The 17,085-nt window shown below is 39.4% G+C and overlaps 1 protein-coding gene across 1 annotated transcript; it reads left to right on the top strand.

Annotated features, from left to right (window-relative positions):
- Positions 1 to 192: 192 nt before the first annotated feature.
- Positions 193 to 16,494, top strand: Sgo1 (shugoshin 1). The gene is made up of 8 exons (XM_059281813.1): positions 193 to 337; positions 1,769 to 1,915; positions 2,337 to 2,533; positions 7,636 to 7,712; positions 9,747 to 9,790; positions 11,458 to 12,249; positions 14,088 to 14,277; positions 14,452 to 16,494. Exons 2-8 carry the CDS (start codon positions 1,774 to 1,776, stop codon positions 14,561 to 14,563), a joined length of 1,554 nt encoding a protein of 517 aa, XP_059137796.1. The 5' UTR covers positions 193 to 337; positions 1,769 to 1,773; the 3' UTR covers positions 14,564 to 16,494.
- The last annotated feature ends 591 nt before the right edge of the window (positions 16,495 to 17,085 follow it).

Below are 17,085 nucleotides of genomic sequence, written 5' to 3'. Positions count from 1 at the left end.
GGCCTAAAATCGGAAGTTATGAACGCTTCCAAGATCGAACCTCAAAGCTCCGGGTGACTCCGCCTCTCGACAGCCTGCGCGGAGCAAAGGCCTCAAGGCCAGCGTGGCCCCACCCCTTCCCCTCCGCCCCACCCCAGCCAAAGCTGCGCGCGCAGGCACGTCACATGATACCGCTCAGGGGCGGGGCTCTGTGTTTCCGGGAGAGGCGCATCGCGTGACGGCCTCCGGCCAGCCAATAGACGATCGCAACGAAGGATTTCAAATGTGGCCGCGGTGGTTGTAGCCTGCTTGGCCAAGCAGGAGGCCGAACAAGCTCGCCGGGACTTGAGCGGCCAAGGTACGGTGAGGGACGGGTGGTGAGCGCCGGGGATACCCGACGGGAAGAGGCCTTCGGCTCGAGGGAGTGCGCAGCCCGCAGTAGGCAGGGCTTTTGCTCTAGCACACATCTTGTACGACTTTAGCTTGCTTAGTTATGGTAGAAAACTTTAGATAGGGCTTTGTTTTTAAAGTATATAATAAGGGCAGGTGATGTGGCTCGCTGACAGAATTTTGCCTAGCATGCACAAGCTCCTGGTTTAATTCCCTGAGCGCGCACGCATACAAGCTTTAATTTACTTTGACTCCAACAGTTACTCAATCTGTCTTGCACTCTGACATCTCCCATGCAAATTTTAAAAACTTGGTAGTGATAGCCTGGCTGTCTTACGCAACCCATTCGTACTTTAAAAAAGTAGTTACACTCTCCCTTCAATCTGTCGTACATAAATTGGTAGAAATAAAGTGTTAAGATGAGATCTACAGTACGTATTTAAAGCCCCCGGTATGCATGGAGGAAAATAAGTCCGGGAGAAAATACTCAAGACAACACTTAACTAAGAGATGAATGAAGATAGTCCATTGTGGTGAAAATTATGTGTACACACTGTAGGTGGCAACAGTTTGCAGTTGTGAGATCTGGAAGTTGTAGTCTAGGATACAAACTTAACGAAAAGTAGCCTACCATGCTGAAGCATGTCTGTTTTGCTTGAAGCACATTGATGTTTTAATATGAGTATATGCTTTCTCTGCCCTGAATTAATAATTAGAGAAAAGATGCCAAACAGAAACCCAGGTATACATATACTAATACTGGTATACATATACTAATACTGTAATCCTAAACACTAAAGGTTTGCCATAAACATTGTAAGAAAAGTACACCAAGTGTGTGGCTCACACATGTCCCAGGTACTCAGGAGGCTGAGAACATCAGAGCTCTTAAGTTCAAAACCAGACTGGGTCACATTGCAATACCCTGCCCCAGAATAATATAAGCAGTTCCCATAGAACATTGTACACCTGCAATGAGGATTTACTAGAAAGTGAATAGTTAACATTTTCTGGAATCATTTACTACTTTCCTATGAAATGGCAGAAGATAAGATCATGTCAGAAACATGAATGACATTTTATAGGATTTTTTTTCTTATGATGGGCTTGATTCTAACGTCTATTTTTATTTTTGTTGATTTGTTTTTGAAATGAGTTTTACTATGTAACTCAAGCATGAATTTATGATCGAGTGCCTTAGCCTTAGCAGCTTGGATTATGCCACACCACCTGACTATTAATATTTTAAAGCTAAAAAATCAAAATTGCCTCTTTTGAAGTAAGAGTTTACAATTTAGTCTTTACTTAATTCCTTCTTTTTTGAAAAGCCTGTGTTTTCATTTCTAAATTTTATATTTGAAAATATCTGAGAAATGTTAATTTTTTTTTTAATTCATAGACAAAATGGTTAAGGAAAGGTGTCAGAAAAAGTCCTTTCAAGATAGTCTTGAAGACATTAAGAAGCGAATGAAAGAGAAAAGGAATAAAAACTTGGCAGAGATTGGCAAACGCAAGTCCTTTATTGTTGCACCATGCCAAGTACCCAGTAAGAGATTTCTGTGATGTCTTTTTATAGCATTCTTATTTTGTGTGTTAGTGTGACATGTGTGCATTCTTCGGGGGGGGGGGGGGAGGGAACAGGGGTGTTGCTGGAGGAGCCCTGCTATTACTCTCTGTTCTATTCCCCTGCAAAGGGTCTCTTACTGAACCAGGAACTAGACTGGCAGCCAGTCAAGCACCAGAGATCCTCCTGTCTCCACACCCTCCAACGCCTTATCTTCCTTTCTGCCTCCACACACAGTGATATGGTTACCTGTGTGCATGGCCACACCTGGCTCTTTATATGGGCTCTGGGGATTTGAACTCTGAGCCTCATTGGTTGCTTAGCAAGCACGCCTATCCATTGAGCCATCTATCTCTCTAGCCCATTTTACCTTCTAGGTTTAATTGAAATTTTTATCTTATAGCTAACACTTCTACACTGCTGAAAAATTACCAAGATAACAACAGGTTGTTAGTTTTGGCTTTGGAAAATGAAAAATCCAAAGTGAGAGAAGCCCAAGATATCATCCTACAGCTGAGAAGAGAATGTTACTACCTTGCATGTCAGCTATATACTGTGAAACAGAAGCTAACTTCCCAACAAAGTGAAGAAACTGATCAGGTATGTTCATTACAAAACTTTTCTGTGCAGTTTTGCTGTATGAAGTGCAGCTTTATAAGACTTTATTTTAGATATGGAAAGTATTCTAAGTTCTCTTTGGAGAATCCCTTTTTTTTTTTTTTTTTTTTTTTTGGTTTTTCGAGACAGGGTTTCTCTGTGTAGCTTTGCGCCTTTTCCTGGAACTCACTTGGTAGCCCAGGCTGGCCTCGAACTCACAGAGATCCGCCTGGCTCTGCCTCCCGAGTGCTGGGATTAAAGGCGTGAGCCACCACCGCCCGGCGGAGAATCCCTTTTTAAAAAATAATTTATTACATTTATTCAGGTGTGTGTGTGTGTGTGTGTGTGTGTGTATGAAGTTTAAAGGACAACTTTCAGGTGTTATATAGACATGTGACATACATATGTGTACCCTTACATATAATATGTACATAGTAGACAGTATAGAAAAATAATTGCCTTTCTAGCAGGTGTATTTCTTCCTGGGTGTCGTGCACACCTGTGAGCTTGTGATTCCAGAATTCCAAATGCTAAGTCAGAAAGACTCAAAGTTAAAGGCTAATCTGAGCTATACAGTGAGTCCTTATCTCTGAAAGAGATTTTTAACATTTAGATTACATTTTAAAGATTGTTTTCCTTCAACATTTTAAGTCCTTTTTCCTCTTATTCCGTCACTTTACTAGAGGCTGCCTATTGGCATCTGAGTCTCCCTGATGTTTTCCAGTGTTTTTAAATAACAATTCTTTTTGTTTTTAATCATATGTGTCTGTGTGTATCTGGGCATATGTATGTTAGTGTGGATGCACATAGAGGCCAGAGGCGTTAGATCCTCCTGGAGCTGTAGTTACAGGTAGTTTTAGGCCCCTTGAAATGGGTGCTGGGAACCAGACCTGGGTTCTTCCAAAGAGCACCACACACTCTTACTGCTGAGCCAGATCTCCAGCCCCCTACTTTCCAGAGTTTTTGCTGAAATTACAAGAAGTAATATTTAGTGGTTACTCAGTGGCATAAACCCCAAACAGTAGGGAGAAAATTCTATTATTGTAGGCTCTTTAATGCCTGCTATCAATGCTTTTCAGTTAAGTATGTTGTTACTAGTTACTGATATGTTCTTAGCATTTAAAAGAAAGCATTTGTTTTGTTTTGTTTTCTGTCATATTATCTATGTGTATCACTTGTTCTGAACCACTCTATACTTGTTTTTCATTGTTTAAGGTTGATTTCTCAGTAGTGGAGAGCTTAAAGTGTTTTTTCATTTATTTGTTTGTATGTTTGTTTGTTTGTGACAAGGTCTTGATAAGTAGACCAGGCTGGCCTCGAACTCCTTGTGTAGACTAGCCTGGCCCCAAACTCACAGAGATACACTTGCCTCAGCCGTACAAGTGCTAGGGTTAAATGTGTGGGCCACCATGCTCAGCTTAAGATGTTTTAGTTAAAAAAAAAAAAAAAAAAAGATGTTTTAGTATAAGAAGGTTTTCTTGCCAGGCGGTGGTGGCGCACACCTTTAATCCCAGCACTTGGGAGGCAGAAGCAGGTGGATCTTTGTGAGTTCGAGGCTAGACTGGACTACAGAGTGAGTTCCAGGAAAGGCGCAAAGCTACACAGAGAACCCTATCTCAAAAAAACAAAACAAAACAAAACAAAAAATGAAGTTTTTCTTGGCTGGGTCTGTAGCTTAAGGGAAGAACACTTGTCTATAGTGCATAAGGTCCTGAGTTCGTTCATCCCCAATGCTGCAAAATTAATTTTGAAAAAAAAGTGAAGATTTGGAGACAGAGACACTGGGTAAAGATGTTAGTCACTTGTTGATGAAAGCTTGGCTAACTGAGTCCAGTCATTGGGACCCACATAACTTGCTCACTAACATTTCCTAGTAGTTCCTGTGTTTTATAATCTTTTTTTTTCCTCTGAGATAGGGTTTCTCTGTGTAGTTTTGGTGCCTGTCTGGATCTCGCTCTGTAGACCAGGCTGGCCTCGAACTCACAGAGATCCACCTGCCTCTGCCTCCTGAGTGCTGGAATTAAAGGCATGCGCCTCCACCGCCCGGCAAATTCTTATATTTTTAAGATTTACTTTTAATTATGTATGTGGAGGGGGGGTATACACATGAGTGCAGGTGCCCATAGAGCTCAGAGGCTTCAGATCAGGCAGTTATGAGCCAACCAATATGGGGGCTGCAGACCAAGCAGTGAGTGCTTGGCTCCTAGCCACTGAGCTGTCTCTAGCCCTATAATTAATCTTTTCAATTATATTGCTACTATACAACTAAATATTCTTTTCTCTTTTATCTTGAATAATGTTACTACCTTCAAAGTTAGCTATTTGATATCAAATTGAAAACTTTCTTTCATAAGAGCTCATTTTCATCAGCAGTTTTATCCTGTTTGTTATTAAATCAATGTATGTTGAGTTAAGATCCCTCCCCACACAAGCCGATGTTCCACAAACGCCTGAAACTCCAGCTAGAAGGGATCTGTTGCCCTTTCTGGCCACATGTGTATACATTCAACAGATACATACACATATGGAATAAATAAAAAATGTAAAATAAAAATAAAACCAGTATGTGTTCATTAAATTCAAAAGTCAATTAAATTTGATGAGGAACTCTTCTTCTTAGTGTTCCATCTGCGACTCACTTTTCTAACAGAAATGTGCAAACCTGCTCTGTGTGCTTGTACTTTCCCTATTTTCTCCTGCTCTGGTTAAAAGCTCTCCCCCCACACCCCGCCCCTCAGCGTCATATCTCATCTCACCTTCATGAGAATGTGGATCCTCAGTATCTGTTTTCCTCCCTGTCTCTCTATTGGATTAGTACAGCTAGCTGTACAGTGTCTGTAGTTATCTTTTGCCTTCAAGATGAAACCACTCCTGGTCAAGTTTCCATCCCTTTGTTTCCTCCTCACAACACAACTTAAAAAAAAAAAAAAAAAACAGAGAAAGAAAAAAAAAAAAAGCCAGATGTGGTGTTCACACCTTTAATCCCTCTATCTATGTGAGTTCAAGGCCAGCCTGGTTTGTATAGTAAAACCCTGTCTCATTTAAACTATTTACATAGCTTCTGTCCTTACCATTCTCTATTGCTATGTCTAGATCACCAAAGCTTGCATGCTGCCAGGTTTGGTTTGCCCTTGTTTTGTTTGTTTTTTGAGACAGGGTTTCTCTGTATTTTTGGAGCCTGTCCTGGAACTCACTCTGTAGACCAGTGTGGCCTTGAACTCAGAAATCTGCCTACCTCTGCCTCCCGAATGCTGGGATTAAAAGCGTGTGCCACCACTACCCAGCTTGCCCTTGTTTCTTAACTTTGCAGTGATATGCAAGAGAAGTCTCTTTACTTGAAAACATTGATCTCTTAATTTTCTTGCCATCATACCCACCCTAAGTTTTCTTCCTACTTCCTTGCTGTTCCATGTTAGTCTCCTGTGTTGGCAGCTTCTTTATTGGTGAATACCAGTTGCCCTAGGCAGACGTGAAATCCCCCCATGGTTATATAATTGTCTTCTGGTGACTTTCAAATTTGTATATCAAAGCTTAAACAAAGATGCAAATATACACTCTCAGAGCTACTTGATTTTAGAAAGCATCTCAAACAGACTTTATACAAAGCACAACTCCTCACTTTCCAATTCTCAAGCATATTGTGTACTTCTGCCTTCTTCCATAATTCTTTTTCTATTTATTTACTTATTTATTTTTATTGTGGTTTGGGTCATGGTCTCTATATAGCTCAAGCTAGCCCAGAACTCAATCTGAAACCTGGCTAGCATCTCATTGATTTTCCTCCTGCCTCAGCACCAGAGTGCTGAGATAAATACACTGCTGTGCCCAGATCTTTCTCCAGTTAACTGCTACTCATCTCAGTAAAGTAGCCTGCTCACTCATTCATTCCAGCCAAACCTACTCCGTTATCTCCCCCATCTTCAATCCTTGCACATGGTTGGAATTTTCTTTCCAAGTGTTCTCATCTGCTAAATGTTAAGAATGATGGAACCCTTGACAGGAACTCCATGGCAGGTTGCTTAACTCTGAAAATATCATAGATTCCTTGAATTATGCATGTTTTAGTAATGGGGCCACCCCACAGGCTTTACCATCACAGCCACAGCCCCTGTCCTACCTAGTTTCATATCTTCATTTGCTATGATGACCTCCAAATTTTTTCCATTCTAGATCCCTCTCAAGCCATGCTTCGTGTTGGCCAGACTGATCTTTTTACTCCCTTACTTAATATTTAAGTGAGTTTCCATCACACTTAGACTAACGTTTCCATCACAGTCATAGCTCTCAAGGCTCTTTGCTAGCTGGCTAGTGTATGCACACCTCCTGCGTTCTCAATTCCTGTGTTTCAACTATATTGGCCTATTCTCTTAAACACAGCTATGACTTTTCCTGTTTCACAACTTTTGTATTTGCTGTTTACACTGCTTTTTCTTCCTCCTGCTCAATAGCTGATTAGTTCTTATATTTCAGGTCAGAGTCACTGTGTAATAGAGCTCTCCAGCTTAGTTACTCTTGATTCACTCTGATCGCCTTCATAGCACTTTTAATTGTGTGGAAATCAGACACATGTCTCTCTCTTTATTGGGAGGAGGGGCACATGTGCTACCACAGTGTGCATGTAAAGATTGAGGACAGCTTTCAGGTGCTGATTCTTTCCTTCCACCATGGGTTCCACAGATCCAGGGGAGATTGAGGCTTGCATGGCAAGGGATCTTACCTGTGAGCTATCTTTCTAGACCCTTTTTAAAATTTCTTTCTATACACTAGAATGTAAGCTTTAAGAGGCAGAGTGGGATGTATACTAGAATATAATCTCTTAGAAAGAAGTATATGATGTACACTAGAATATAAGATTTAAAAGGCAGTGTGTGATATAGACTAGAATGTAAGCTATAAGAGGGCAGTGGCAGTGTGTGATGTTTCAGCTCCTGGAATCCTAGCTCCTGAAACTGCATGGCAGTGCTGTAGACTGTCAGCAAGTGTATATTATTGTTGCAGGCATATATGTTTATTAAGCAATACATTCATAATGCAGAGTGCATATACATACTTCATAGCAGTAAATGATTATAATAGCGTTTTCTTTTGATTTAATATATTAACAGAACCAGAAAGGATGTCCCTCAGAAGTGGTCTCCAGTAGTGACAACACCATCGGGGACTTGTCTGTGAAGACCTTACAGTTAGTGCCAAGTTCATTATTATTTTTATTACTACTGATCCATTTGTAAAAGGAAATTGACATCATTTGTGTTTACAGTCTGAGGCTTTTTCTACTGGGAATATACTTAAGAGAATTTAATATTAAAATACTGTTGTGTGTGGAACATTAGAACTTTCTTTTTCTACTGTTTAGTTGCTTTAATGACTAAGAGAAACTCACCAAGGATTTTAACTGTTTTCTTTCAGTCGGATTTATTTATTTATTTATTTATTTATTTATTATTTTTTAATGTCATGTTTTCATTCTGGTAAGGAGTCATTATTAAAACTAATATTTTTTCCAGGCCTAAAATCTGTCTAATTTATCAGGAGAGGGGAGTGTGAACTATCACATTTTAATACCTCTGTTTGATTGATCAGTTCTGATCCAGATGCCCTCTTTCCCTTCTCTTTGATTATGTATGTTTTAAGTTCTTTCATGAACTATTGGGATTTAATTATATATACCAAAATACCCAACTCTTTTTCATTAAAATTTTTTTCATGCAATATATTTTGATCATTTACCCCTCCCCCAACTCCTAGGTCCTCACTCTCAATCAACTCTATGTTCATTCTCTCAAGAGAGGAAAAAAAACAAGAAATGCAAAAATGAAAATCAGAACAGTCAAAAGACCAATAAGACAAAAAAAATGCCCAAACAAAGCAAAATAAGAAGTCTACAGAAATACCACTGAGTCTGTTTTGTGTTGGCCAACTACTCCTGAGCATGGGGCCTGACTTTGAGTATAGTTGATATACTCAGTGAAACTTCATTGGAGAAAATTGATTTTCTCTTTGCCAGCATGAACTAACCAGCTCTTAATTACACCATTTAGTGAGTTTGACTAAACATATATAGCTATAGATCCAAAACTTGGGAGGCAGATACGGGAGAAGAATCATTCAAAGATGGCCTGGGCTACATGGCTAAGCCTTGGCTTGTAAAAAAACAAAAAACTAGAAAGGCTACAGAAAAAGGTTTCACTCTGCCTAGATCTCAGCCTTGGCAGTACTGGTACTGAGTTGCGACTGCCATGTGCAATGATGTTGCAGTGTTCTTGGCCTCTTGGCCTGCACCACTGTGCCAGGAGCCACTCCTCCCCCAGCTGTGAGGACAAACAATGCTTCCAGATCTTGGCAGTTAGCCTCAAGAGTGGACTGACTGCCATAGACAGTGCTTTGTAGTCCTCTCACGTCTGTCCCTTTCTTATAGAAGGAGCCATAAATACTATAACTTTCTAGCCCCTCAGGTCACTATTAAACTTCAGTAGTTTTAAAACGGTTGGATCTTAAGATCTGACAAATGAAGTTAGATGAGGTGAGGTAATCAGATTTTTATTAAAGTTCAAAATAATAGCTCCCTCTACTCTATTACCAAACCTATAGTGGAAAACTTTTGCTGGATGTCGGGGGGGGGGTGGGGGGGGCACACACCTTTAATCCCAGCACTTGGGAGGCAGAGCCAGGCGGATCTCTGTGAGATAGAGAGGACAGCTAGGACTGCTTCACTAAGAAACCCTGTCTCGGAAAAAACCAAAAAAAAAATAAAAGAAAAAAAAGTGGAAAACTTTTACAAAGATTAAAATTGCAAATTGTCAATAACAGGTTTTGAGTGGAAGAAAACTTTGTTAATGAAGCAAGGAAAGAATACAAGTTTTAAAGAAAACAAAGGGAGCAGGAGAATCTATAGTTGATACCATTAAAGCATGGATCACCACCAAATGATAGTCCCCCTAGTGATGTCAGGTCCTGAAGAGCTGAGTGACAAACTTCATTCTTAAAAACTTTGAGGCAGTTTGGATTGACTGTTCCTTCTGTGATGTGAGGTTAGACTAAAGACCAGACCTCATGTAAGCAGCATTTGGTTTTCTGAGATAAGGAACAAAGTATGTGGATTTGGACTGGAATTGTGAAATGATATAACAAGCTTATAGCCTGGGAAAATATTGAATTTGGGGTTTTCTGTTTACATAATTGCTGAGATTTCTGTTTTTCATTGTTATTCTTTAAGGCAAATTGCTCTTGAAGAAAATGACTGGCTATTCCAAACCAAAGGTAAGTTGGGTAGAAAATCTAAAAATATTGATCATTGTGAATAAGTAACCTAATGAAATTTTTTATTTTCTTCCTTTTTAATTTTCAAGTCTGCCTGTTTTTCTGCTCAGAGTAACTTTACTTTACATAGACTGATAGAGGATTAAAATAATCCATCCAAAGCATGAGTGGTAGCTTATACCTGTATTCCCAGCACTCAGGAGGATGAGTGTCCTAGTTAGGGTTACTATTACTGTGATGAAACACCATAACCAAAAGCAGTTTGGGGAGGAAAGGGTTTATTTCATTCACAGTTCCATGTAACAGTTCATCATCAAACACAGGTCAGGAACTCAAACAGGGCAGGAGCTAATGCAGAGGTCATGGAGGAATGCTGCTTACTGGCTTGCTCCTCATAGCTTGCTCAGCCTGCTTTCTTATTGAACCCAGGACCACCAGCCCAGGGATGGCCACACACACAATGGTTGGGCCCTCCCACATCAAGCACTAATTAAGAAAATGCCCTACATGTTAAAGCATGATCTTATGGAGGCATTTTTCAGTTGAGGCTCCCTCCTCTCAGCTGACTGTAGCTTGTGTCAAGATGACATAAAACTAGCCAGCACAGTGAGGCAGTGGAGTCAAGATTTCAAGGCCATCAGAGTACATAGTTGAGACCCTGTCAGGAAAAACAATAGCAACATACCTATTCATTGTGCCAAGACTATAAGGAGAAATTTTGGTTGTATCTGTAGTTGCAGTCAACTGCTATATGCTGTAGCATTTTACATAGATTGTCTTAGTTAAGCCTGTTGTAGCCTAGGAATGTAATCCATTTTCTGTAGCCTCAAAGAAAGTAAAGCATCTTACCAGAAGTGATTGAGAGGGAACTTTGACACCCAGGACCATACTACTTTGTACTAAGCTTCACAAAATGGATGGAATTTGAGTTAGCAAAACCAGGTGAAACCCCTGCTATTCCTATAAATACAGATGATATTTATCTGAAAGGCCTACTTAGCAATTATCCAAATCTTAGTCACTTTCAAAAAATAATTTAACTTATACTTTCATGGTATATTTTCTCACTTCAGAATTTGAAGTTCTCTTCTTCTCTGTGCTCACAGATTAAACAGAGAAGCTATTCCTTTTTCTTTAAACATTTGAACCAGAGGCACATAAAACCCCTCTTATATACATAATGAGTATGTATTTGCTTATGTTGGGGCGGGGGTTGTTTTGTTTTTTGAGACAAGGTCTCATATATGTAGACCTGGCTTTGAACTCAGAGATCCTCTGCCTTCTGAGTGCTGGGATTAAAGGCTGACACCACACTTCAGTTCTTGTGTTATTCTGAGACAGTGTCTCATTCTGTGGCCCAGGCAGTCCTACAGCTATGTGCCACATGCTGGACCTTGCTTGATCCTCTTGCATCTGCCTCCCAAGTATGAGCTACCACACATGACTTTTCATTCCCACAGTATTTTTAAATGCTGATGTAAGCTGTTGGTTATTCAATGATGAGTAAATAGATGGTGTTATTGAGCTTTTTCAATGTTTCTATGTTTTTATTTACTTATAGTAAATATAGGGAAACTACTGAATAACTACTGTAACTTCTAATGATCTTGGAATGCAAATTTCTGAAGCATAACACTGTTTCCCTAATTTGTTTCTTAAATGTTCAGAACCAAGTCCTACTGTTTCTCCAGACACACTGGGGAGTGATTTTGATTCAGGTAAAGTCGAGTCTACTAATGATGTCTTACCTAGAACTGTGTCTTTCCGTCGCCACTTAAAGAAAGATTTTAGTAATGTAAGTTGCTCCACTGCTTTGGAGGATTGTGAAGCCAGTCATTGGGTGGGACAGTCTTTGGAAGTTAGAAGAAGTGGGTGTAGAGACCCAACTGTAACTCTGCACAAACTTGAAAATGTAGAACAAAATATTTGTCTATGGAACAAGGACCAAATTAACTTATCCCCTAGACTGACGTGCCCAGAAAAGAATGCTAAAACTAAAGAAGTCATTTTACCATCTAAACCTGAACAAATGAAAAGTATGCATAAATGTGCACGAAAAAGAAGAGCCAGCCAGAGATGCAAATCAAAACCCTCATTGAGGTGTAAGGGCAACAAAAGCAAAGATAAGCAGACTTTACACCCCACAAAACTGAATGGGTCTATTAGTTCCAGCGACGCTTATGATTTTAATCTCGAAGAGTGTGTTCACCTCTCCCCTTTCCGACAAAAAATGAGCAATGGCTGCAATGGAAAAATCAACAGCAGGGACTTGGAAGAGAGTACTTTCGAACTGAGTGCCTCTGAGGATGAGTCTGATGACCTCTACCTGCCTCCTTACAAGCACTTGCAAGACCACACCAGAGAGTCAAACAGAATCACCAGGCCTCGGCCTAAAAGAGGACTCCAGTACACGGATGAAAAAGATAGAGAGAAGGCGCCACCAACCAGAACTACTACCGGTAAGCAGTGCTTATGCTGATGTACTGTTAGATACTGTACCTGCCATCTGTTACTCTGGGGGGAGTCTAGATACTTCCCATCTGTGTTCTCTGTATGGGAAGTTATAGACTGATTAAATAGTAGGGGCAGAAAATGGAAACATGGCTGTGTTATTCTGACTTAGAAGCAAATAGGACTCTTACAGGAGTATTACTTCTTAGAGTCTGAATCCTGTCAATAGAGGAGACTTGAGCAGGTTGAGGAGAGGACAGGTTGTGGTTGGATTGAATTAAAAGATCTTCTTTACACTTGTGATCACCTGGAAAATGAAAAAACAAAACAAAACAAAACAACAACAACAACAAAAAACTTCTCATTTTAATGGATTTGCTATATATTTAATTTAACAGGAACCATGGCTTATTTTTCTAGCTGAAGGTGAGCTTATGAGAGGAAGAAGTTCTTTTCTCATTTGCTAAAAACTTTAGCTCAGAAACCCTGCTTTTATTTTATCAAAAATGGTTCAGTGTTAGTCATCAGCCTGCACCTATTCACAAAGACTCCTTTGGAAGTTTGATTCCTGTGGTAATAGCTCCGTGCTGTCAGAGTCAGAATGTTGTCACATTCTAACAGCTCAGTCAGCATGCTTGATTTGCTTAACTTGGGATATTAAAGCCTAAAACAATGAATCAGTTTCCTAGTTGAACAGCTGGACAGTGTAGCTTGCAAGAATCTATTTTTAAACTATGTATGATGGGTATTCCCTCTGCTTTCAGTAGCTGTTTCTCTTTTTCTTAATAAATCTGTTTGCTCTACTTTAAATAAAAATATTTTAATGATAGAATAAATTGAGCAGGATTGGAAAACTGTTGATAATTATTGAAGTTGAGTAACATGGAGCTTAATGAACTCTTCTTACCACTTTCTTGTTCTTTTGAAAACAATGTTTCAAAAAGAACAAACACAAACACTGAAATAGTTTGAACCCAGACTTCTACCAGCTGCATTGCATGAAAACAGCCATAATCACAAGTTCTGTCCTGTTCCTTGAGTTAGAATTGGAGTATTTTTATAAGTTCCCCTAGGAGTTTATAAACACTTATGTTTTGGGAAGCATTCTAGAATATAACAGCTGGTCTAATCCTGTTGCTTGGAGATAGTCTACACTATTAATACTGGATGGTTGTATATATTTATGGTGACAGGAGAGTACTCTGTACTTAAAAAACTGTTGGAAAAGATTATCTTTCCGTGTTCTCACTATACATGGGTACTTGCCTTCCAATATAGATGTAGATGAGAGCTAGAGGACCTAGGTGTTTATGGTAGAAGAGATACCTGGATCTCAGGGATAGAGGGATCAGATGTTTCTGGTGTTGGAGACATCTGATTTTTGTAACATTAGCACCAGTGGGAACACATTATATCCTGGTCTTCACGGACTGATTGAAAGTTCTTGTATGTTTAATGGAATGAATTGAAGGACCTTTGTGGTCAGTGGGCCTCCAACAGTGTTACAACTTTGGTGTTGAAGAATGAGACTGGAAGCTTGATGATTCTAAGTATTAAAGTGTGACTAAAATGCAATTTCATACTTTAAACCAACTCATAACATCTAAGCCTTTGGGGGAAAAGGTTAAGTTTTAGTAAACATTTCTGTTGTAGCTAGCAGTTCTTTATATCTGCCATAGTTTTTACATTATCTGGCTTGAAAGGAAGAAAAAGCAAGAGCAAGTTTTTAAAACATAGATCATGAAGTGCCAGGTATTTTGTGTATTTAAAATACATAATTGATCATAGTTTTATTTCTGTGGTTTTTAATCCCTTGGGTCCATATTTAATAAACGCTGTATCATAGGTATCCCACCCAAGAATCAAGAGTCACCTGGTCGTAGCCTAAAGGATGTCACCAATATCTTGCTGCACCCTGTAGTGAAAATCAGGAAACTTTCTCTATCTCCAAAAAGGAACGAAGACAGCCCAGCAGTGCCTCTGCCTAAGCGCAGGTGCACCACCATCACAAACTATAAAGAGCCAACCCTCGCTTCGTAAGTACTGTGTGGACTCATCTATAACAACTCTTATGGGAGGGCTGAAGAAGGACTTTAGTCATGAATGGATCATATTTGAGGATTAAGACTGGCATATTTTTAGGATAATCCTGTGCTGAATTAATGCTGATCTATTTATAATCATGCCTAAAATTTCTTTTTTACCTACAGGAAACTAAGAAGAGGGGACCCTTTCACAGACTTGTGTTTCTTAAATTCTCCTATTTTCAAGCAGAAAAAGGATATGAGACGTCCTAAAAGAAGTACAAAGCAAACACAGTAACTCCTTTTGTTGGGTGCTGTTGAAGATGATCCTTCTCTTTGCCTAATAGACCCTGTGAGCCAGTGTGCAGTGGGCAGAACCATCTCTTATTAGGATGTCCCGTGGATCTATACTTTGTAATTGTGTGAACTGCTACCAACATCTAAAATTTCTCTAGCATCTTTACTTTTTTCCTTAAGCAGGGGGAATTACAGAGTTGACAAGAAGTAAAGATAGGATATAAATCTTTCATAAATCCTTGACATCACAGTAAGACATACCATAAGTTGCTGAGAATCCCTTATTCTACTGTCATACTGGTTCTTTGGGTAAAATATATATGGAATCATGATTAAGAGAACTGATGGTTTTGGTTCTGGGACAAGATAACTGTTGTGAACTCTCAGTGTGTGTAACATCATTCTTCAGAATCAACATGTCATGGACCTCAGGCTAACTCTTCATGTTGTCAGAAGTCCACAAGTATAAATATGTGAATAGTAAGGGTTTCTGGTTTTGATCTTGTACAAAATGTAAATAGTCCAGTTCAGAAAGTTGAACGTCTATAGGAGTGTATAAATTTCTTTAAACTTAAATCACTATAAGTGGTCCATTTTTTAAGAACAATGAAGTATGGCCATGTATATTGGTGGCCATTATGTTTTCTTTCTGCTCTTAACTGTCAAATCATCTTGATTATCTTCCTCTCTGGCCTTTACCACTCCCACCTTAGCTGTTTTCTCTTCTGTTGTCCCTGTCAACTTTTCCCTCCCTTCACATCGGATTTGTCTTACCAAGTCTTCCCACCTGCAGCCATTAGGCCCCAAATCAAGACATTTCATTTTGGGGCTCAGCAGTAGAACACTTGCTTCATATGGGCAAGGCCCAGGAATAAATCCCACTGCAAACAATAGATTTCTAAAATTTCTCAGAAGGGCCTTCTAGTGTTCATCTCAGATGTTACCCACATCTCCATGATTTCCTGCATTTCCCTTCAGTCACACTGGCAGCTCTAATATGCATCCCACTCTCCCATCCAGGTTTATTTTTCCAGCCACTCTTTTTTTTTCAGTGCTGAAGACAGAACCCAGAGCCCTGTGTGTGATAGGAGCACAGCCACAGCAGTGTACAACCACTCTGTTTATCTTTGTAATATCATTGTACCTTGAGAGTGACAGTTTTAGCTAAGAATATGTACAATTAAAAGTCCAGTTTTGTCTCAGTGGGCCTCACGTGGATGTGATTACTACAGTGCAGCGTACCCAGAGGTAGACTGTATTCTGATCAACACTGAGCAAGCTGGCATGTGGACCATGTTTTATACAAGCTAAGTTTAGTTTTTATGTATTTAAAAAGTTGAAAACAAATATTTGGATTAAATTTTGCTACTTGGTCTACAGAACCCAAGATATTTATTTCCTGGCCCTTTTTCGAAAAAATTTTCCATAGCCTGGTGTGATGATGCATACCTGTAATCTCAGTACTATACAGGCTGAGGCAAGAGGATCCTGTTTTAGACCAGCTGTGCTACATGATCTTAAAAAGCAAAAAAAAACTTTTTCTACTTCCTTCTGTAGACATCTGAATGTTTACTTCAAAGATTTTTGTGTCTTATGTCAACCTTGATCCACACTCCATGCCGGTCACTATTATCTTTCCAATTTTAGTATGTGTGCTGCCAAAGCGCGCGAGCACCAGTCATTTATCTTAAAACTGCTATGAGACTTTCAGTCTTTTTCATGTTTCTGTATTCTTGGTGTCATGTTTATTCATAGGCTGTTAAGGGTTTTGTGTCAACATTTTTATCTGATATGCACTGTATTATATATATTGTATATTCCGATTTATAATTGACTTTGGAGTTTGAAACTTACCATGTTGGTAGATAAAGGTTATTTTTGTTGTACAACATCTTAGTAATAAACCAGACTTAATGCCTCTTTTGAGAAATAGTCAGTTGCCACTTTCTTGTTATTTTAAAAATTACAGCTGCAATTAATAGTCTTTCGCTCTCCAGGGCCTTCTGTAAAGGCCAGGCCCCTCATCAGGATGTTTCATGATCCTCTAACACATCAGCTTACACCCCTCACATTAATGTCTTACTTCTGAATTCCTTGGTGTTCTATTCCTTCCCCAATAATAGTCTTAAAAGCTAGCATTTAACTGTCCTCATTTATTACAGTGTAAAAGGTGTTAAGAGGAACGATTCTAGCTGGGTATGGTGGTGCATGCCTTTAATCCCAGCACTCGGGAAGCAGAGGGAAGTGAATTTCTGTGAGTTTGAGGCCAGCTACAGGCCAAGTTCCAGGACAGCCAGGCCAGGGCTACACAGAGAAACTCTGTCTCGAAAAACCAAAAAAAATTAAAAAAAAAAACAAGAAGAAAGAAAAGGAGCAATTCTACAAGGAGGTACATGTAACAAATAGATGGAGGGAACCAAAATATATTCCAGCTTTATGTTTCTAGAAAGTTGTGGCTTGAAGGAAGATTTGTTAGGTATGCTACAACCACATGACAACATTCATTAGCTCTTGGTATCAAAT

The sequence above is a fragment of the Peromyscus eremicus genome, chromosome 16_21, assembly GCF_949786415.1.
Source record: "Peromyscus eremicus chromosome 16_21, PerEre_H2_v1, whole genome shotgun sequence".
In the NCBI taxonomy this organism is placed as follows: Eukaryota; Metazoa; Chordata; class Mammalia; order Rodentia; family Cricetidae; genus Peromyscus; species Peromyscus eremicus.
This window is presented reverse-complemented; position numbering and strand designations above follow the sequence as displayed.

Excerpts from the sequence above, each read along its gene's own strand:
- Sgo1 (XM_059281813.1), top strand. The coding sequence starts at position 1,774 with ATGGTTAAGGAAAGGTGTCAGAAAAAGTCCTTTCAAGATAGTCTTGAA. Across the intron at positions 12,250-14,087 it reads ACCAACCAGAACTACTACCG|GTATCCCACCCAAGAATCAA; the intron begins GTAAGCAGTGCT and ends GCTGTATCATAG. Across the intron at positions 14,278-14,451 it reads AAAGAGCCAACCCTCGCTTC|GAAACTAAGAAGAGGGGACC; the intron begins GTAAGTACTGTG and ends TTTTACCTACAG.